Source organism: Psammomys obesus, unplaced genomic scaffold (genome assembly GCF_907164565.1).
Source record: "Psammomys obesus unplaced genomic scaffold, mPsaObe1.curated_primary_1811, whole genome shotgun sequence".
In the NCBI taxonomy this organism is placed as follows: Eukaryota; Metazoa; Chordata; class Mammalia; order Rodentia; family Muridae; genus Psammomys; species Psammomys obesus.
This window is the reverse complement of record NW_026596100.1, coordinates 7,682,790-7,705,457: the sequence shown is the minus strand read 5'-3', so window position 1 is coordinate 7,705,457 and position 22,668 is coordinate 7,682,790. Positions and strand designations below refer to the sequence as shown.

General features: G+C 38.5%; 1 protein-coding gene across 12 annotated transcripts in view; it reads left to right on the top strand.

Annotated features, from left to right (window-relative positions):
• Pam (peptidylglycine alpha-amidating monooxygenase) overlaps positions 1-22,668 on the top strand; it is a 295,916-nt gene that overhangs the window by 200,243 nt on the left and 73,005 nt on the right. For all 12 annotated transcript variants that reach the window (XM_055628355.1, XM_055628353.1, XM_055628350.1 and 9 more), the window contains exons 8-12: positions 8,243-8,291; positions 9,397-9,464; positions 10,568-10,648; positions 10,911-10,987; positions 12,094-12,197. In XM_055628355.1, the coding sequence (XP_055484330.1) occupies positions 8,243-8,291; positions 9,397-9,464; positions 10,568-10,648; positions 10,911-10,987; positions 12,094-12,197 (379 nt within the window). The remainder of the gene's footprint in view (positions 1-8,242; positions 8,292-9,396; positions 9,465-10,567; positions 10,649-10,910; positions 10,988-12,093; positions 12,198-22,668) is intronic.

Genomic DNA, 22,668 nt, shown 5'->3' with positions numbered 1-22,668 from the left:
GCATTCACTTCCCATTAAGAGAATTCAGTTTCCTGCTTAAGTGTCTTTAAGTACTATTGGCTATTTATCCATTCTAACTGGAGTTGGTTTTTTTTTTTTTTTTGTTTGTTTGTTTTTTTATCTATGCTTTGGGATATTTCATAAAGAAAATATCATTGAAATCTCTAAGAAATAGGACTCTCTTTTGGAAATATGCTTATTAAACATTAACATTGGAGAATTAGTTTTGATTCACAAGTTTGTCAAAAGTCACTTGAATTCCTTGAGCAACACTCAGTCTCTGAAGCCTATTTTTCCCTGTTCATAAAACTCAAGAGTTGAAATCCATCTTCTCCAGGGTCTCTTTCAGTTCTGAATTCTATGAGTCTATATAGTTGATAAAATACCTCGCTGTGGTTATCCATCTCTGGCCAGGCAAAAGAGAGTGGTTTGTCATAAAAAGCAAGCTGAGAGCCTTATGAAGTGGTCATCCAGTTTTCATCATGCTCAAGATTAGATTCTGATAGAACACTGATTTTGATCCTCCTCTGTGCTCTGGAAATTCTCTTTTCTTCCATTGTTTGACTGTACATATTAGGAGTGGTGGCTTAGCCATTAGCTCTTTAGTGATATCCTGGGCTGGGGTAAGCTCCTAATGCATTATTAAACTTTGTTATTGTATGTGTCCCCTTTAAAATTGTATTTCAACTTTTCCACTGCATTCACTGTTACAAAAGCTTTTTGTATATACATACAACATTAAAAGTGGGATGTAATGACACAATGACTTATCTTTAGTGTCATCTGCTATCTAGTAAATGAGATCTCCTCTCAATATTTTGAAATCCATTAGGCCACACTGGTTTCCACAGTGCAAAAGAATGACATCCGTGAACTATTCCTTTAACATGGGTGCCTCATATTCAATTCTCTGTAAACATGGAGCACAGTTAAAATTCAGGTGTTTATCATTTTATATCATTGAGAGAAAGAGTAAACATGAATATCAACTTAATAAAAGAAATAATTTGCTTTTTAGTAAGAATATATGGAAATGCCTCAAAAGAATAACACTTAAGACTATTGGATGAATCTGTGATGAAACCATAATTTCAGCATGAACAAAACTGGCCTCAATGCTTCTTGCAAATATGATGTTTTACTGGACTGACTCTAAGTCCAGAATCCAAAATACAGTAGACATTAGAGCTAGTCAAGAGGGACACTATTACTAAAAGTCAATTGTCTTGTAACAGTGTATTGACACATTTGTGACCTTCTTCCCAGTTCTAGCTTCTAATTCAGGAATTTCATTTTAAGTGGGCCATGACATTCATTCCACTAAAATTTCTTCACTTCCTGATGACTTTGTTTCTGCCTAGTTAAAACTAAAATATGTATACTCAATATCGTTAAAAAGTATAATTTTTAAAAAGAAAAATGTACTCATTCATGTTATGTGTGTGTACCTGAGTGTATGTATATGTAGCATGTGCATGCAGGAACCTGTGAAGGTAAGAAAAAGGACTATGATTTCCTGGAACTGGAGTTATAAGCAGTTATGAGCTGCCATGTGGGTACTGGGAATGGAACCCAGGGCATCTTCAAAAGCAGTAAGTACTCTTAACTGCTGAACCACCTCCCCAGCTCCCAATTCCTTTTTTAAATTATCATCTCTTCACTTTTTTTATATTCCCATGTTATTTTCTGTTTCTTCTTGTTATGAGTTAGAAAAGTTGGGAATGCTTCCATTTCTTCTGTATAAAATATTCTGAATTTATAACTTTGAAAAGACATTTCAACAAAGTAAAACATTTTTATAGTATTTTTTAAAGTGTGTTCCTCCAAAAAAATTAATAATAAAACAGGCTGAATGGAGAGCTTAGCAGTTAAGAACACTTGCTGTTCTTCTAGAGAAACCAGGTTTGATTCTCAGCCCCCACACTAAAGCTCATAACCATCTGTAACCCCCATCCCAGGGGACCTGCTGCTTCCTTCTGGCCTCTTTGGGTACCAGGCATACACATGGTATGCAAAGTAGTATAAAAAGTGGTAAATTTTCAAAAGTAAAACATTTGCCAAATTTCACCCAAAGTTCCAAATCTGATGCCAACTACTTTACTTATCTCATCTGTGCACCAGAGTTTCTTGTGCTAAAAATATTGTTCACTAAGACTAATCTAAGAATTAATCTTCTAGATCACACCAATATTTAATGAGAACACTCTGAGAATTAGCGTTTTTTTTTTTTATTCTAAACTTGGCCATAGAGCTGTATGATTAAAGTAGGCCAAGCCCAGACTCTCTCTCTCTGACAAAGCTGGTGTGTGGCAATGTACAGCATTTATGCTGAATGTGTCAAATGAACAGCTCACTTCCTTTTCTGCCCTTTAGTCACACACATTCACTGCTACAATTTCAGACCATTTTAGTTTTTTCACTTACTTCTGCTCCCACCTTTTTAACACATTGCTTTTTATTTTGTCTGCCCTGAGTTAACTTTTCCATCTATTCTTTCTTCCATCTTTATTCTTGAGTTCTAGTCTCCGAATGAAGATATCTCACCAGTATTCAGCCAGTATGTGATTTTTGATGTGCCAAATTCTTTTCTATGTATGCCTTAACTCTTTCGATTCTGACTTCGGTTTCTTTCCACTTTATTCAGTAAAATATTAGAAGTCATTGTATTGATGCTACAGTAAACTTTTTAAATACTTTTTATTTTAATTGTGGTATATATCAGAGATAGATGTCACCTATATTAGTAAAATGAAATTAGTTCATTTTTATGTAGGTTAATTACCTTGTGTTCTCATGGTCCAAGCCCTATGAGTTACAACAGAAAGGCCTTCAACAAGAGGTCACGCTGCCTGTCAGTGAAATATGCAAAACTGTCTGGTTTATGAGTTTACCAGAAGATCAGGATAGAGGTTATGAAAATAATAATGAATCACTGGGTCAAGGGATATGTTCAGGTGAAAGGTCATGTTCATTGCACCAATCATTAGGGCTGAAGTGGAAACTGCTATCTTCCGCAAGACCTGCTGTGGCTCTGGAGCATGCCCCTCTGCCTGACAGATGGGGTTCAGATAGCTGCACTAGGGCTCTCACTGGGAATATGCAAGCACATGGGGTCTTCAGGTCAAGCTGCAGAAAAACAGGCTAGTAGGGTTCAGAATCACTTCTAGTAATAAAATTTCATTTTGCAATAAAGAATTGTAATAGACGTCAGCAATGCCCACATTTTTACATCTAAAATGGATGTAAATATGCTTTAGAAGTATTTGCTTTTGAAACAGCTTTTAGAACTTTGTTCAGCTAAATACTATTAGAATAAATATTTATCCACTACATAAACCAAAATCAGCATCATTCCTTTTCATCAATTTTTATGTAGTTTTAGTTTAAACATTTAGTTTAGCTCATACAAAATAATGAGCTTTTTATTGACATTTTCACATATATATATATCCTTGTACCTCATTCATATTTATTTCCCAGCAATCTCCTCCATTTTTTTCTCCCTCATTCATGGTTCCCTGGTTCCTCCAGATATATCCCCTTCTGCTATGTGTGTGTGTTATGCATACATGTGTATGTTCATTTTGCCTATGGGAAAAAAATGTCTACATTTTGGATTTCTTCTCATCACTGTCTTGTTCTCTCCCTTCCCATTCCATGGGATTCTTCCTCTTCCCTCACAGTTTTCTTCTACTTTCATGTCTAGAACATATACATTTATAAACAAAGTATAACTTTTAAATTTTCACATTTTTTAATTCTAACCAAACTAGTGTTTAAAAGATGATAAATAAACCTGAAGGACTATCTATAATTTGAAGATAAGATCTATGCACACAATTTTTAAAATCCTTGGACCAGACAAACTTAATGGAAACAAATAGATTTTGTTATTGTTCATCAACTACACAGTATAGTTTTGAAGTGTTTCTCTTTCCTTGTGTATGTTCAGATTTCTGGAGCCTTTTGTAAACTAGGCAAGGGTTTTATCCTAGATCTGTGTGGCAGGCCAATCCCATGCAAGATTTTCATTCTGTAAGACAAATCTAAGAGTCACTGTCCCTGGAGTGTCTCTATGAGTCACTGCAGGGCAGAAGTATAGAGGATCCATTGCATTTGTCTCGAGGACGGTTCTCACATTACTGTTTGGTTTGGTGCTATTTTATGACTACTGGAAAATCATTTTTACAGGGTATGATATTTATAATAGATTATCATATTTGTGGTTAAAAGCTGAAGGGAAGAAAAACATAGGGGATGGTAGGGAAGGTCAGGAAATAAAAATGCTGTTGCACGCACCTGGAAGACCGGAGTTTGGTTCCTAGAGTCTATGTAACGGTAAAAGGAAAGAACTGATGCCACAACAGTGTTCTCCGACTTCTACATGGTTGGTGTGGTTCAGATACAGCTCCCTTCACACACGCATGTTACATCACACTCCCATACATCACATGCACACACACACACACACACACACACACACACACACACACACACACAGTAACAATACATTTTAATGTTTTGAAATATAACATTTAATTTGGAAAAAATTATGATAAGAGGATTATAAACGTCCTTAAATTTTTGCCTCTAATTGATGTGCTTTCAGAAAAGCTACTAAATTTGGACACTTCTAATGCCTACTCTAATGAGAATATGCATCATTTTATTGCCCTTGGCAATAGCTATGTGGCAAGATGCCAGGAGTAACATTCCTGCTACTCTTAGTTGGTGGTAGTTTTAGCTTTAACACTAACACTTTTATGAATGTGTATTTTAAAATGACTTTTAGAATTTTGTTCAAGTATTTTTCTTAGTGTTCTTAAATGTCTATTCAATTTCCAACATTAAGTCATGATAAAAATGATCAGCCAGCTTCTGTAATAAAAATCAAACTATGATTCACCTAATGATTTCTGGCACAATGTAATGAAAGTACAGAAGACAGTTCATAATGCACATTGCTCTTGGTGCTTGCATTTCTATTGAATTGGAGAGAAAGCTGTTCCATCAAATGGTGTAATTAAAATGAAAACCACTAGGGTAGGTGTGTAGCTCAGTGATAGAGTACCTGCCTACTCCATGCAGGACCTTTCATTCCATACCCAGTGCCTCAATACCACCAACAAAACAACCACCAAAAACTATCAGGCTTGGCATTCAGTAGTCAGTGATAATGCAAAAGTCCCAGGCACTTGCTATGTGGGCATTTTACATGTTCCTGTTACTCATTGCATGGCTTCTTTGCACACAGCATAAAACCGAGACTCTGAACCCATGATGCACACACTGTGAGCGCTCAGCTTCCAGCTTCACTGCCATCCCACAGCCCTTGTTTACTGGAATTCTTTGACAGTGACCTCCGGTCCACAAGCATACTCAGTCCTTCTGAAGCCCTGTAATGTCTTCTACCTATAATGTTCGTCAACAGATCTGTGGTCATGCCATTTCACTCTGATCTGGGCTCATGGACTGTGCTCACGTTGTCTTATTGAGTGCATTTTATAGCCATTTGCTGTCATCTTTTTCTGTATCTCTCCTCCTCCACTATGTCTATTAGAGAGCAGGAAACCAGGGAATATCCTCCTTCGCTGCCTGCTAGCTAAAGTTCAGGGCTGAGTTGTACACATTTCTCAGTATTAATTGAATGAAGATGACTATCATTTCTTAAAATAACCTTTAAGTTCAGTAGGATTTTCATGCACATGAAAAATGCTTCTGGCACTTATCTAAGCTAATTAGGTGAGTTTCTGGAGTTGGAGTTCATGTGATGTGAATGAAGGTCTACTTTAACCGTCCTCTGTCAATCACCATGGATATTCACATATTTCTTCATGACATCATCAGCTAATCATTTTGGAAGTAGTACAGGCTAGTTATGTTTATTACGTTACATGTAGTTCATATAAGGAAGTCTGTTCTTAAAAGTCAGTGTTCTTATAAAATAAATGAAGGAATTACACTCAGTTGTCCTTTCTTTTTTAATTAAATTTTTATTTTTTATATTAATTACACTTTATTCACTTTCTATCCCAGCTGTAGTTTTCAAAACATAGGCAAAGCTTAAGATATGCCTGTGTTCATTATTCAGTATTATTATTTACTGCCTCATTCTTTAAGCTTCCTTTAAACTCTCAATTTTTTTTATTGAAAATAGAATTTTTTTCATACAATATTTCCTAATTAGTTTGTTCCCTCCTTCTGTTCCCAGATCCTCCCAACCTCAAACAGCCCAAGCCACACCCTTTCTTGCTCTCTCTCATTAGAAAAATAAAGTAAGATAAAATAAAAACAAACAGAAAAAAAAATCCAAAGACAAAACACTGAAACACACACATTCATACACACAGAAATCCCATAAAAACATAAAACCGTAAACCATAGTATATACTCAGAGATACAGAGAAAGACAGACAAAGAATGAGAGACTTCCCAGACAAACCATCATGAGAAAAAAAAAAAAAAAAAAAACTTCAAAAGTACCATTGAGTTAGCTTTGAGTGTTCGAAGCTGGGTTGGTGTTTGCTTTTCTCCTTTGGTACAGTGAAGGGTGCCTTCCAATACCATGAACACTAGGTAGGAGTGAAGGCTCAAGCTGGACACCAGCTCATCTTCTCCATCTTCACTGAGTTGTATAAGTATTATGTTCAGTAATAAGGTCTGGTTAACAGTTTGTGGAGAGCAAACCAATAGCCTTGACAATAGCCTGAGTTGTTTGCAAATTTCCAGGGGGTCCCCCTCTGGCCAACAACTTGATTAGATGTAACCTAATCCTAGCACTGGAGGCTTCATTTTGTGGCATAAACTTTCTTGAGGTACCCCTGAAGCAGAAAGACACAAACAGTATATACTCACTTATAAGTGGATATTAGACATATAATAAAGGATGATCATACTAAAATCTGTATACCTAAGGAAGCTAATCAAGAAGGAGGACCCTGGTAAGATGATTAATCCTCATTCAGAAAGGCAAATGAGACAGACATCGGAAGAGAGAGAAAACAGGAATGGGACAGGAGCCTATCACAGAGGGCCTCTGAAAGACTCCACCCAGCGGGGTATCAAAGCATATGCTGAGATTCATAGCCAAACTTTGGGCAGAGTGCAGGAAATCTTATGAAAGAAGGGGGAGATAGAAAGACCATCAGGGAACAGGAGCTCCAAAAGAGGAACAACAGAACCAAAAAATCTGGGCACAGGGGTCTTTTCTGACACTGATACTCTAAACAAGGACCATGCATGGATATAACTTAGAACCCCTGTACATAAGTAGCCCAAGGCAGCTCAATGTCCAAGAGGGTTCCCCAATAATAGGACCAGGGACCATTTCTGACATGAACTCATGGGCTGGCTCTTTGATCACCTCTCCATGAGGGGGAGAACAGCCTCACCAGTCCAAAGAGGAGGATGGAGAAGCCAGTCCTGATGAGACCTGATGGACTGGGGTCAGATGGAAAGGGAGGAGGATCTCCCCTGTCTTTGGACTTGGGGAGAGGCATGGGAGAGGAAGAGGGAGAGAGGGTAAGATTAGAAGGGTATAAGGGAGGGGGCTGCCACTGGGATGCAGAGTAAATGGACTGTAATTAATAAAAATTAAAAGATTTTTAAAAAGCACTTGGAAATATTAAGAGAGGAAGATAGGGAGGGAAGGAGGGAAGGAGGGAGAGAGAGGAAAGAAAGTTCTCTGAAACTTTTTCGAAAATAGTACTTCCTAGAAGTTGATTAAAGGGACTAGACTAAGATATCTTTGTAAATCAAAATGCCAAAAAATATATTAAACATCGACTTAGTTTCTTTTCCTGTTATATAATTCTCTCCTGTGATTTAAAAAAAATATTCTGATGAAGTAAATTAAAGGATGCTGAATTTATTTCAGCTCACGGTTCAATGTTCCGCCCATCCTGGCAGGGAATTCAGAGCAGCAGAAGGCGGGCACAGCTGGATATATCAAATTTACCCACTTTCCCACGTGCTTCTGCAATAAAGCTGATGCAGAACACAGCAACCACTTGCTTCTGTGCCCCCTTGTCTGCTGTCTGGGCACAGAACCGAGTCAGGAGGCAGTTTGCCTTCACTCATGTGATTCATTGGTGAATTGATGAGCATGAAAGCTCATCATGAAGAGACAGAACAGATGTGACACAGCTGTTATAAGGGTGACACGTTAAGTCTTAACTAAAGCACATTACCTGGACATCTGTTTACACTTGCTCATACTTAGTATGTGTTTGTGTCTTTTCAGATAATCACAAAGACTGCTCTGGTGTGTCCTTACATCTCACGCGTGTGCCGTAAGTGCCTCCAGTGTTTCCAGATACGGTCTTTGAGAATGTCAGAGTGTTTTAGTTATCTGATGTAGAAGATTAATTAACCTGAAATGACTGGCTCAAATCAACAAATATCTATTATCTCAGTGTCAGGGGTCTGCACAGGTGTCTTACAAAAAGGCCTCAGTGAGAGGCTCTGTGGGGGGTTCAGTCACTGTTAGGGTCAACCATGAAAGAGTCATCTCCAATCCCTCACATATTTGTTGGCGAATTCACATCTTTGCAGCTGTTGGCTGGGCCTCTCCCTCAGTTTTTCTTCACAGACTGTAAACAGTTCAAATGACATTATATCAAATGAGGGAGAAAGTAAAAGGAAGAGGAAGAAGGAGGACAGGGAAGGGAAGGAGGAGTGGGAACAACTAAGAGACATTTTATGGGACTAAAAGGTCCAGAATGGGGAGGGTTAAGTGAAAATCCAGGACAGAGTTGATACAATCAAATAAAAAAATAAGCAAATGATAATAACGCAAGGGTGTATATAAAAGATGAGCTTTGAGCTATTTGTTACTTAATAATTTAATCTTATAATGCGGTAGCGTGCCATGACACTGACAGTATTTGTTAGATATTGTGGGACTGAGAAGTCCAAAGCATGTAGAGCTATCTGGAAATTCAGGACAGAGGTGATACAGTTGCATTATTGACCCCAAAGGAAATGTGGAGAAAGAATTTCATCATTTTGAGGGAGCTTCATGGTTGGAATGAGACCTGCCCAGATTATGGAGAGTAGACTGCTTTATTCACTGTTTAAAGTGTTAGTTACATCTAAAACAAAAACAACAACAAAGCCTTTTCCAGTGATACCTACACTGAATGAAAAAGCAGACGCCTTAGATAAACAAGTTCCCGTATAATATTAGCCATGGTATACCTTGACAAACTGAAGCAATTATTAAGGAAAAAAAATCAGCTTCATTTTTATTTACATGAGAATTGTATTTTGTAAACTAATATGTCATATACTTCTAACAGAGTATTTTGGCTTTATCATAGAATACAGAGGAAAAAATAGATGTGTGTATGTGCAAATATGTATATAATCTTTCACTTTTTTATTTTATGTTTTCAGACAGCCTTTGATTGCTGGCATGTACCTGATGATGTCAGTTGACACTGTTATACCACCAGGAGAGAAAGGTGGGTAAAGGGCACTTAGCATTTACCATTATTTCATCAACTCATCTATAAGAACACACGTATAGTACATCCTATGAACTTACAAAATAATCAATGTATGCATTCATATCTGAAAAATAAACCAGTTCTTTAGCATCCTTGGATTTTAAATGGATTTTTAAAAATCATTATAAGCCAATACTTTATTGATTTTCCAATATTTATTTATACATATGCCAAGAATGGAGGTCCATGGATTGGTTGTTTGTTATATAAAGACTAAATTTTATTTTACAAATCAGCTATTCACTCTTTACATTTAGAAGTTAAACTTCATATTGTGCAGTGGTATAAACTATTGTGTTTGGAAAGCTTTGAAAGTCAAGAGGCTAGAAAATCTAAGATGGCTCAGCCTAGTCCTTAGATATGCTAAATTCCCTATTTGCAAAGTGGAAATAACACCGGATTCTCCTAAGCTACAATAAACTACAAGAATACATATGGCATCATTGATCCAACAAAAATGTCACATTGATTGTGGTATGTTTGTGTGAGCAGGATCTTTTAAAGTTAATGTTTAGTATAGTTTATCTATTACTATCTTTAAAAAGCATATTTATATAATCTTTATTATTTGCTAGCTTGTAGGAAATGAAAATTATACAGAATGGGTCTGTTGTAACCATGACCTACCAATTTCGTGATTCTAGGTATTTATATTCAATTTTTAAAATTCTTTTTGTACTAATATAAAAATAAAGTTAATTTTTTAGCAGAATATATTTCAGGAAAAAGATAAACAAATTATGGCTCTGCCTTCATACAGAGTACTTTGATTTGGTCCCTATCATTCCCTGTTGTTGAATAAGGTCAAAATATATTGTATGAAAAATATTTGAATATATGAACGGGAGGCAGGAGGCACTTGATACAAGTTGGGAAGATATCTGGCACAAAATAAACAGCTGGTATCTGCTGAGTAATGAGTGAGTGTTTTCTCAGAAAGCCAAGTGCTAGGACCAGAGGCTACTTCACACATACTTTTAACCTAAAAAGAAAAAAAAAAAAAGACGTTTTCCAACGGCATAGTAACTTTCTTTGGTCTGTGTTTTTGTTTCCCACAGTAGTGAACTCCGATATTTCGTGCCATTATAAAATGTATCCAATGCATGTGTTTGCTTACAGAGTCCATACCCACCGTTTAGGTAAGAACTCAACCTGCATTCTAAATTATAAATATTTGACATATGCTTGCTGGTACTGTAAATAGAAAATTTGAATTATCCTAGGCATTAGGAGCATTTTATCGAATTCATTGAATTTTTTTGATGCTTCATCATGATTTCATTAAGAGACTCAAGTACTTTGAATTCTGAAAATATTTAGGTTTTGTTTTTTGAAAAAGAAAGTAACTAAATGTAGTTTTTGCTCTTTTAATAGTTTATTATATGCCTTGTGTTCCCTAAGGTAAGGTAGTAAGCGGATACAGAGTGAGAAATGGACAGTGGATGCTGATTGGACGCCAGAGCCCCCAGCTGCCACAGGTGTGTAGAGACTAATTTATTTCCAAGAGGAAGTAAGTTCTTTTTAATCCCTTATGTAAGTCTTTTGTGAATTTCCCTAGGATCCAAACGTATCTGACTCTGTCTCCACAGTATCTGTGTAATATATGTTCCTATTTGGAACTCCCAGTCTAATGCTTTCCTTACCAGCTCTCTCAGTGTGATGGCAGTACTTTTCATTTTCCCAAGAAGTATTTTTATGAATCCTATGAGAATTTCATATAATATACCTTGACCAGGCTCATCCCTCCCCACACAACTCCCCACAGATCCACCATACCTCCCTACCCACCCAACTTCATGTTCCTGTCTTCCTTATATTAAAGCTGTGGGCCTCACTGATGTTGCTGACTACTTCTCCGAGTGGGCCCTACCCAGGAGCGTGGTCAGCCTAGCCGGGAGTCACACCATTAAAGCCAACTGCCTCTCCTCCTGGCAACCATCCAATGACAGTCCTCAGTTAGTGGAAGGACTTCATACCTACCTCCCCTCCTCCGTTCTGGGATGTTTGTCTGCCTTGAGCGTGCACAGGCCTTGTTCACGCTGTCACTTCATATGTGCAACTGCCCTGTTGTTTCCAGAAAACACCGTGTCCTTGAAGTCATCCACCACCTCTGGTACTTATATTCTGCCCTCTCTTCTGAGGTTTGGTATGATCTGGACATCCCATTTGGGGCTGAGCTTTCCATGCTGTCTTCTCCTTGGCTTGCTGACTAGCTGAAGTCTCTGAATTGCTATCTGTGCAAAGCAAAACATTTTGATGAAGGATGAAAGAAGCACAGATCTATGGGCATAGTGAGGTCATTAGGAGCCATCTTAGGATGATGTTAGGATTTTCCACCCCATCACTTCCCTTTCAGAAAGCTCTTCCTCCAGCCTTACCGGAGTTGTGAGGTAATAACTAGTGTTTGTTTATTTTAAGGTCAAGGGAGAATTTGTTTTATCCAGCAATTATTTGTGAAAGGATCAGGGGAGTGTGTGCCTCTCTTCATCTTTCTTACCCACAATGCTCCAAGCCTCACATTATTCAAACATGTAGCTCGGGGTAACAGTAGTAATTTTACTGGTTGTATTTGTCTTCTGGGCAGGCTTTCTACCCTGTGGAACACCCAGTAGATGTTGCTTTTGGTGATATACTGGCAGCAAGATGTATGTTCACTGGTGAAGGAAGGACGGAAGCCACCCACATCGGGTAAGATTCTGCCCTCCCATTCAAAGCCAGTACATCAGGCTAAGCCCTGGCTGTGGGTAACAGTTATCTCTGTGGATGAATTATACATGCTTTTGATATCACGAGCAATCATAACAAACAAGCATTATATCACTTGTTAACTGACAAATTTGGAAAAGTCCTAGAAAGTGGCCTCGTTTTTTCCTACAACATTTCTTCATGCCTCATCGTTCTTTGCATATTATAGTTCTGGCAAGACCCTGTTTCTTCTTTGGACTTGTCTTAGTAAAGGAAGTCAGATGATTATGAACATTTTTTCTCACAGGAGTCCCTTTGCCCTTATTTTAAGGGTAAGCAAACTACTACTCAGAACCATAGTTCTTTCAGTGTGCTGAAGCTAATTTCAATTCTCGATTGCCTGTCCACCAAGTGAGGGCAGCATCCATTCCCTTCCCAATAAGGGATGTCAGGACATGATTACTTTCCAAAAATGTCAAAGCTCCTTTAAATAACTTTAACTTGTTTCATTAAATATACCGAAAAATTCTAAAGCATTAAGGACTCTTTCAAAAAATAAATTGAAGATGAAAGGTAAATTTTCTTAGGCTTTCTGTTAGAAAAGAATGCAGAAAAAGAATTTTCTGTTAGAAAAAGAATTTCCATGATGAAGTAGGTTCAAAGATACTTCTTGAGTCCACTCAGAAGCATGAGAGAAGCTGCAGCAAGTCCAGTTCATACAGAAAGAAGATTCTCAGAAAAGCAGCAACTGCCTGCTAGGAACCACACTGGTTGGGAGAAAAGAAGGACACAGGAGCATTTGACAGATTTTTCATGTCACTCTAAAATGGGTTTTCATTTTATTACAATGGGAAAATAGTATCAATTTGTATTAAAGAAGATTTCCAAAAGCTTTTCTATTGTTTCTTAAATTTTTAGAGAAGACTGGAGGAAAACAATAAAATTATTGACTTATCATAAGAATGATAGTTAAGGGAGGAGGCTTGACAACTGGACACATCTGCACTGGAAAGAAGGAATGGGCTGAACTCTGTCAGTCTTTGACAGTTGAGGCAAAGTGATCCAGGGTGTATTGATCGGCTTCTCTCTCTTCTGTGCTTTTGTGGGACCACAGGAATGGTAGTTAAATGCCAGAGGTTGTTTTGTTAACCTCCTCATTAAGTAAACAAAGTGCTTCAAAATAAACACTTTCAGAGCATTAAATGTATTGATTTGAAAGCTTAAGTGTGAGACCATAGAAGATTTTAGCCTCAAGGACCTTAAGAGTTTGGGTAAGGGGGCATAATTATAACTTCGGGCAGAATCTATCCTTGGAGTTTCCTCTCTGAGATAATTTCAGCCATAGACATTATGGCTTGTTACAGTGCCAGAAGGAGAAACCGGAGCAGCCTCCAGAGACCTCTTTTAGATTCATGAGTCTCGAATGATTCTAGTCTTTTAAAAATTGTACATTTTGCTTTAAAATAATACCCTAAGATGATGACGCTACTCAGTGGTCCTTTTGTAACTTTCTTGTGAGATAAAGTAAATATTTTTAATATAAATGAAGTAGAAAGGAATTATAGGAAATTAAGTTATTGGACAAGCCTATAGTTTGAATATTTAATTTCTACTACTATTATTCCATTTTTCCAAAAGAGTAATAAACTAATAAAACAAATTTGAAGAAAGCCGATCATGAATAAAATTTTTATTATAATGTTGTATGCCTACAATCGTGCTTAATGTGCCTTTCAGCCTGAGAAAAGCACTGTCTACAGTATTTCTGTGTTTTGTACATTAACAGGTGTAGTCTCCACAGGGTACTAGAAGATGACAGTTGAAAATGTAAGCAGCAAAGAAAAATATTCCTTACAAAATTGTACTCAGAAAACCTTCTTTCTTCTTTATCTCCTCCCACCCAGCACACGCATGTTTAGGCAGACAAGCTCATCAGATGATTCTTGAAGCAGTTAGGTACCAATCAGAGCTGCTGCAGGCTGGTTGGTGATCCCTTGATGTTCTCAGAGAATTATGAGGTAGACTTTGCCAAACACTGCCCCTGAAACCATGTTGGCTTTGGCCCCATGGGAATATTTTTAGTTAAATGATATTTCACAGAAACCCAGTTAAATTCTTATCATCTTAAAAATTTAAGACTAGAGAAAATTTTGCTTAGATGGAAAAATCCTGATTAACTGTCAAAAGGAGCATTAAAGATGATAGTTAATTTTCATATTAGAGATGCATTTCAAAATATTGCCATTGAGAAATAGATCCAACCATGGTGGTGCACACACCTGTTATCCCAGCTCTCTGTAGGCTGGAACAGGCGGATCACAGATGAAATTAGACCTTTCTGGGCTATGTGGTGAGTAGGAAGCCAACATTGGCTCCAACTTGACTTCATAAAAAGATAATGGCTTAAAAACAAAACAAAAATAGGTCTATTTACCAACCTGCATATCTATCATGAGTGAATAGAAAAAGAAAATATGGCATATTGCACAATGCTCAGCCTTTAAAAGAAAAGGATGAATCTGACCTTGTGCTAGATAAAATAAGCCAGACACAGTAAAACAAATATTGAATGATACTACCTTTAAAATAGTACATTTATTTGGTGTCGTGTGGTATGTGGGTGTGTTGCACAAACATCTGTGTCCTATATATGTATGGAAGTCACAGGACTACTGGGAGGAGTCAGTTCTTTTCTTCTACCCTGTGAGTCCCAGGGCGTGAACTCAGGTCCTTAGGCTTGTTGGTAAGTGCTTTTATCCACCGAGCCATCTTGCCAAGCCAGCACTCTTTTATATGGGCAATCTAAAAATGCTGAAGTAAGGAGTTAAAGGAATGACCAGCAGGAGTCAGAGTCAGAGGAAATTAAGTAGGAACAAGCAGAGATTGTTGACTGGAGGGTGTAAAGTTTTATCTTTATTTTTATTTTTTTATAATTTATTCACTTTATATCCCAATTGTAGCCCTCTTCCTCATCTCCTCCAGGTCCCACCCTCCCTCCGTTTTTCCCCTATCCCCTTCTCCTAGTTCATAGAAAGGGGAGTTCTCCTCCCAAACCATCTGACTCGAGCCTATCAAGTGTCATCAGGACTGTCTGCATCCTCTTTCTCTGTGGCCTGGCAACGCAGCCCCGCCAAAATGAAGTGATGAAAGAGCAGACAACAGAGTCCATATCAGAGACAGCCGCTACTGCCCTTCCTAGGGAACCCACAGGGACACTGACTGCCTGTGGGCTACATCTGAGCAGGGTATCTAGGTCCTCTCCATGCATGATCCTTAGTTTGTGCATCTCTAGGACCCCCTGGACCCAGATTTGTTGGCTTTGTTGCTCTACTTGCGGAACTCCTGTCCCCTCCGGTCCTTCTGTTCCCTCCCTCAACAGAAACACACACCCACCTCATTCTTCCTGTGCTCTGCCCAAAGTTTGGCTGTGAGTCTCAGCATCTGCTTCAATCTCATAGTGGGTGGAGTCTTTCAGAGGACCATCTATGGTAGGCTCCCATCCTTTTCCCTCTCTTCAACCACTTCCAGTGTCTATTTTATTTGCCCTTCTGAATGAGAATTAAGTTTTCTCCCTAGAGTCCTCCTTATTATTTAGCTTCTTTAGGTCGGTGGGTTTTAGTATGGTTATCCTGTCTTATATGGCTAATATCCACTTATAAGTGAATATATATCATGCTTGTCTTTCTGGTTCTGGGTTACCTCACTCTGGATGATCTTTTCTAGTTCCATCTATTTGCCTGGAAATTTGATGATTTTTCTTGTTGTTAATAGCTGAGTAGTATTCCATTGTGTAAATGTACCACAATTGTTTTTATCCATTCTTCACGTGAAGGACATCTGGAGTGTTTCCAGATTCTGGCTATTATGAATAAAGCTGCTGTGAACATAGTTGAGCAAAAGCGCTTGTTGTATGGTGAGACATCTTTTGGGTATATGCCCAAGAGTGGTAGAGCTGGGTATTGAGGTAGTGCTATTCCCAGTTTTCTGAGAGAGCAGCATATTGATTCCCTAAGTGGTTGCACAAAATTGTACTCCCATCAGCAATGGAGGAGGGTTCCCCTTTCTCTACTTCCTACCCTGCATATGCTGTCACTTGAATTTTTTATCTTTGCCATTCTGGTTGGTATATGATGGAATCTCAGAGTCATTTTGATTTGCATTTCCCTGATGACTAAGGATATTGAGCATTTCTTTAAGTGTTTCTCCACCATTCAATATTCCTTTGCTGAGAATTCTCTGTTTAGCTCTTCACCTCACTGCTTTGTTGGTGTTTAGTTTCTTGAGTTCTTTGTATATTTTGGATATTATCCCTATGTAAAAAGTAGGTTTGGTGAAGATCTTTTCCCAGGCTATAGACTGTTGTTTTGCAGTGATGACAGTGTCATTTGCTTTACAAAAGCTTTTCAGTTTCATGAGGTCCCATTTATTGATTATTGATCTTAGAGCCAATGCAATTGGTGTTCTGTTCAGGAAGTTGTCTCCTGTGCCAATGAGTTCAAGGTTCTTCCCCACTTTTTCTTCTAACAGATTTATTGTGTTTGGTTTTATGGTGAGGTCTTTGATCTGCTTGGACTTTGGTTTTGTGCAGGGTGATAAATATAGATCTATTTGCATTTTTCTAAATGTAGACTTCCAGTTAGATCAGGATTATTTGTTGACGATGTTGTCTTTTTTTCATTGTATGGTTTTGACTCCTTTGTCAAAAATCAAGTGTCTGTAGGTATGTGGGTTTATTTCTGGGTGTTCTATTTGATTCCATTGATCCACCAGTCACCTGATCTTGGTTCAGTTTTGCTAAGTGAATTCTATCAAGAAAATAGTCCATTTCATTTAGATTTTCAAATTTTGTGGCATATAGCCTTTTGAAGTAAGACCTAATGATTGTTTGGATTTCCTCAGTGTCTGTTGTTATATCTCCCAGTTTCTGATTTTGCTGGTTTGGACAGTTTTTTTCTGCCTTTTAGTTAGTTTGGCTAAGGATTTGTCTGTCTTGTTGATTTTCTCAAAGAACCAGCTCTTGATTTCATTGACTTTTTGAACTGTTCTCTTTGTTTCTGATTTGTTGATTTCACTCCTGAGTTTGGTTATTTCCAGCGGTCTACTTCTGTAGGGTGTGTCTGCTTTTTTTCCCTAGGACTTTCAGGTGTGCTATGAAGTTGCTTGTATGAGATGTCTCCAATTTCTTTATGAAGGAAGGCACTTAAGGCTATGAACTTTCCTCTTCACACTGCTTTCATGCGTTCCATAAATTTGGGTATGTTGTGCCTTCATTTTCATTGAATTCTATGAAGTGTTTAATTTCTTTCTTTACTTTTTCCCTGACCCAGTTGTCATTGACTAGTGAGTTGTTCAGTTTCCGTGCATCTGTAGGCTTTTTGTTATTTCTGTTGTTGAGGTCAGCCTTATTTCATGGTGGTCTGATAGGATACAAAGAATTATTTCAATCTTCTTGTATCTGTTGAGGTTTGCTTTGTGACCTACTCTACGATCAATTTTGGTGAAGGTTCTGTAAGGTGCTGAGAAAAAAGTATGTTCTTTTGTTTGGGGGTGAAATGTTTTGTAGATGTCTGTTAGGTTGATTTGACTCATGGCACCTGTTAGTGTCATTATTTTTCTGTTTCCCTGACCCGTCCTTTGTTGAGAGTGGGGTGTTGAAGTTTCCCACTACTAGTGTGTGGGGACTGATGTGTGGTTTAAGGTTTATTAACGTTTCTTCTACAAATGTCGTTGCCCTTGTACTTGGGGCATAGGTATTCAGAATTGAGATGTCATTTGGTAGAATTTTCCTTTGATGAGTATGGAGTGTCCTTCCTTAACTCTTTTTATTAATTTTGGTTGAAAGATTATTTTATTAGATATTAGAATGACTACTCCAGCTTGCTTCTTGGGTCCATTTTCTTGGAAAACCTTTTTTAAATTTTTTATTAATTACACTTTATTCACTTTCCTTTCCCCCTTCAATCTCACCTTCCCTCCTTTTTCTCCCCCCATGCCTTCCCCTAGTCCATTGATAGGGGAGGTCCTCCTCCTCTTCCATCTGACCCTAGCCTATCACATCTCATCAGGACTGGCTGCATTGTCTTCCTCTGTGGCCTCCTCAGGGCAAGGTGATCAAAGAGCCAGCCACTGAGTTCTTGTCAGAGACAGCCCCTGTTCCCCTCACTAGGGAGGCCACTTAGAGATCGAGCTGCCATGGGCTACATCTGTGCAGGGATTCTAGGTTATCTGCATGCATGGTCCTTGTTTGAAGTATCAGTCTCAGAAAAGACCCCTGTGTCCAGTATTTTTGTTTTGTTTTGTTTTGTTTTGTTTTGTTTTGTTTTGCTCTCCTTGTGGAACTCCTGTCCCCTCCAGGTCTTTCATCTCCCCCTTCTTTCATAAGATTGCTTGCACTCTGCCCAAAGCTTGGCTATAGTCTCAACATCAGCTTTGACACCCTGCTGGGTAGGTGTACTAAAATCTGTACACCTAGGGAAGGAGGACCCTGGGTAAGATGATCAATCCCCATTCAGAAAGACAAATGGGATGGACATCGGAAGAGGGAAAAAACAGGGAACAGGACAGGAGCCATCACAGAAGGCCTCTGAAAGACTCTACCCAGGTGTGATTCTTATAGGTTTGCCATTATGTTACTTGGCCTTTTTTCACTTGAGCTTTTAACATTTTTTTCATTGGTACATTTAGTGTTTTGATTATTATGATTATTATGTGGTGGGAGGATTTTCTCTTCTGATATAATCTATGTGGTGTTCTATAGGCTATTTGCATGCTTACAGGCATCTCTTATTTTAGGATTGGGGCAACTTCCTTCTATGATTCTATTGAAAATATTTTCTGGCCTTGGAGCCAGGAATCTTCCTTTCTTCTATTCCTATTATTCTTAGGTTTTGTATTTTTATGTTGTCTTTGGTTTCTTGGATGTTTTGTGTTGGGAATTTTTTGTATTTAACACTTTCTTTGATGGGTGCTTCTATTTCTTCCATTGTGTCTTCTACACCTAAGATTCTTTCCTTCATCTCTTGTATTTGGTTGATAATGCTTACCTTTGTAGTTCCTATTTTCTTCCATAAATTGTCCCTCTCCAAGATTTCTTCAGTTTTTGCTTTCTTTAGTGTTTCCATTTCCAGATCTTGAACTGTTTTGTTGATTTCCTTTACCTGTTTCTTTTCCCTGCCTTTCATTAAATGATTTGTTCAATTCCTTCATCTGTACTTCATTGATTTTTTTTTTCCTGTCTCAAGGCCTGTATTTCTTTATGGATTTTATTCATTTACTCCATCATCATCTTCATAAATATAGATTTAAGGTCATTTTCTTGTGTTTCAGTTGTGTTAGGGTATCCAGGGCTGCTTGCCTTCGAATAACTGTGTTTTGGGGATGCCATATTGTTCTGGCTTTTGTTGATTGTGTTTTTACACTGTTCCTTAGCCATCGGGTTGTATCTGGGATTGGCTGTTAGGTCCTGTTGCCTACCGGAGTTCTTGGGGATACCGGAAGAGCCGTGGGCAGGAAGCTGGATGTTCCTGCAGGAGCCCTTCTCAGATTGGTGGGAATGATCTCCAACAAGTGGGTAGATCTCAGGGACTTCCCCAAGGCTCACCTCAGATTTATGATCCTGGGGAGCAAGTGGGTTCCTCAGGAGCACCGGGATCCTCCTTTTCCCAAGGGAAGTCCCGGAGTCACCTGCCCCACTGCTGGCTTTCTTGCTCTGAGGTTAGTGAGCCAAGACACTGTGCTCATATACTGTGCTTGCTGGGAACAGCCTTTTTAGAGAACCTCTGAGCTCAGAGGTCTTGTTGGTCTCTTTAGGGAGATGAGTTGAGCTTTGGAGCAGCGTCTGCCTGGGGTTCTTTCGTGGGTCCTGAGCATCAGGAAGCCCCAGGTTGGAGTGGCCTGCCCAGGACAGTGGCAGGGGATGCCCAAGGTTCCAGTTGTGAGCCAAGGGTACTCACAAGGTATTCACAGACAGTAGGATTAGACCAGAGGCCTAGGGCTGAGGCCTCCTGTGGCAGAACCCAGGAATTTAGCTGGGATTAGCTGGGTAACCTGAAGTTGGACCCTCCATTTCCCCGTGGGCTTTCCTCTCATCTGAGAAACACAGATGCTGGGGTTGGGGGTCCACAGTACAGTTTACTGATCACTCTGTTCTCACTGTTGAGCTCCTCTGTTCATATACCATGCGTGGTCAGCACCACCATCTTGGATCTCCCCCAGGTGTGAAGTTTTAAGTAGACATCAAAATAGGTTTTTATTTTCTGTTAGACAACAAAAGGAATCTATACAATGATGTAAGTTTTTAAAAAATGAATAAATTTTAAGGACCTGTCAAAATGTGATAGTTATGCAAGGTGGTCTATATTCTAAAGTATTTTATTTATCCTTTGTTGTATGCACATGCTAAAACATAATATTGTTTGTTCCTAATAAATGTGGCTAATTAAGATTTGTCAGTCAAAAGTGATGTTAAATGTACATTTTAGGCATTTGCATTTAACTCTAGATGAATTAACAGATATACTCACAGATATAATGTTACATATAGACATATATTTACCTTAAATTATTAAATAATATATCTTAGAGAATACTGTACAAAGTATATACTAACAGCATCATTCCAGTGAATCTGTGAAGAAGCAATACTTAATGCCTGATGATGATACATTTTTTAAGTTCAATGAGACACTTCTCCATTTTTTTTGTATATATAAAAAACTCTTTTATTTACATTTCTTACATCTTCTTTTCCCTACTCCACCCTAGTCTCTTCTATTACCCCAACATCAGCTAGGAGAGGAGAAGAGTTAGACACTTCTCCAAATTAATTTCAAATGTTTAGTCAAGTTTAAACAATTAGAATCTATACAAGTCACTCAATTAAGCAAATTAAGTCAGCTAATCACCCAAAAAATTTTAGACTAAAATATCTAAATCCTGAGGATTATCACATAGCATTTACCCATTTGGTCAACTTATTTGTCATATTTTCACCTGAAAGAAGGGGGAGATAGAAAGACCTGAAGAGGACAGGAGCTCCATAAGGGGAGCAAGAGGATCAAAAAATCTGGGCCCAGAGGTCTTTTCTGAAACTGATACTCTAACCAAGGACCATAGATAACCTAGAACCCCTGTTCAGATGTAGCCCATGGCAGCTCAGTCTCCAAGTGGGTTTCCTAGTAAGGGGAACAGGGACTATCTCTGACATGAACTCAGTGGTAGGCTCTTTGACCACCGCCCCCTGAGGAGGGAGCAGCCTTGCCAGGCCACAGAGGAGGACAATGCAGCCAGTCCTGATGAGACCTGATAAGCTAGGATCAGATGAAAGGGGAGGAGGATGTCCCCTATCAGTGGACTTGGAGAGGGGCAGGGAGGAGAAGAGGGAGGGAGCGTGAGATTGGGAGGAGAGAAGGGAGGGGGTTACAGTTGGGATACAAAGTGAATAAACTGTAATTAATATAAAAAATAAAAATTTAATTATTAAAAAAGAGTATCAATGACTTCCTAAGAAGAATGTTTAAATGCCCTTGTTTTTTTTAAAGTTGGGTTTCTGTGAGCCTTATTTACAAACAGTAAATTATTGTAACTGGTGAAGCAAAACATCAGGTCTTGGGAAGATGCTCTAAAAAGAAAGAAAGAAAGAACTAGGACTAGAGGGAGACACCACTTAGCTTGCAGAGTCACTGCCTGCAACCTGAGTATGACCTGCGGACTTGAGACTTTTCTCATGATTCTCTAGCATACTTGGCACTTTCCTAGATCTCCATTATGCACTTTTCTATTATAACATATCTCTATCAAAGCCTTTGTACACTGAGATAGTTGGTAGATATACAAATCCAGATACACGCTTTTCAGAAATGCCACAGAAAGCATATGCATTTGAACTAAGTCACCATTCCGCAGTACGGTATACCAGGGATGGTGTATTACAACATAACAAATTACAGGCAGCTATTCATCAAGATTGTTCTTCATTACTCACCATTCATTTTGAGGTGTTGTTTCTTTCCAGGCTTACTAAGGCATTCCAGATTTAGAGCTGCTACGATTAAGGGTGCCAGGGTAAAGAGATGATCACACAGGCCCTTGGCTGTAATACAAGCGCAGTGCTGTAACGTGGGAATATTGCTGACACCCACAACCATCACTTTAGAGGACGCATTGGCACTCGGGCCCAGGCAGACATGCGAACACAGCCTTCCTCCGCCACTACTTCTCCATGTGAAAAAATGGGCAGTTGCCTTGCATATGTTGACCTCTGGAAAATAATGGTCTGTGTATCAAAATACACGCAGGAGAATACAGAAATCAGTCAGTTTGGCTTAAAGTGATTTTTGGTTTTCAGGAATACAGAAAGCACTCAGTATGGTTTAAAGTTCTGGATCTGGGTTATTTTGTTTTGTTGTTTTCTGTTGTTGCTTTTAAGTAAAAAGAAAGAAAGAAAGAAAGAAAGAAAGAAAGAAAGAAAGAAAGA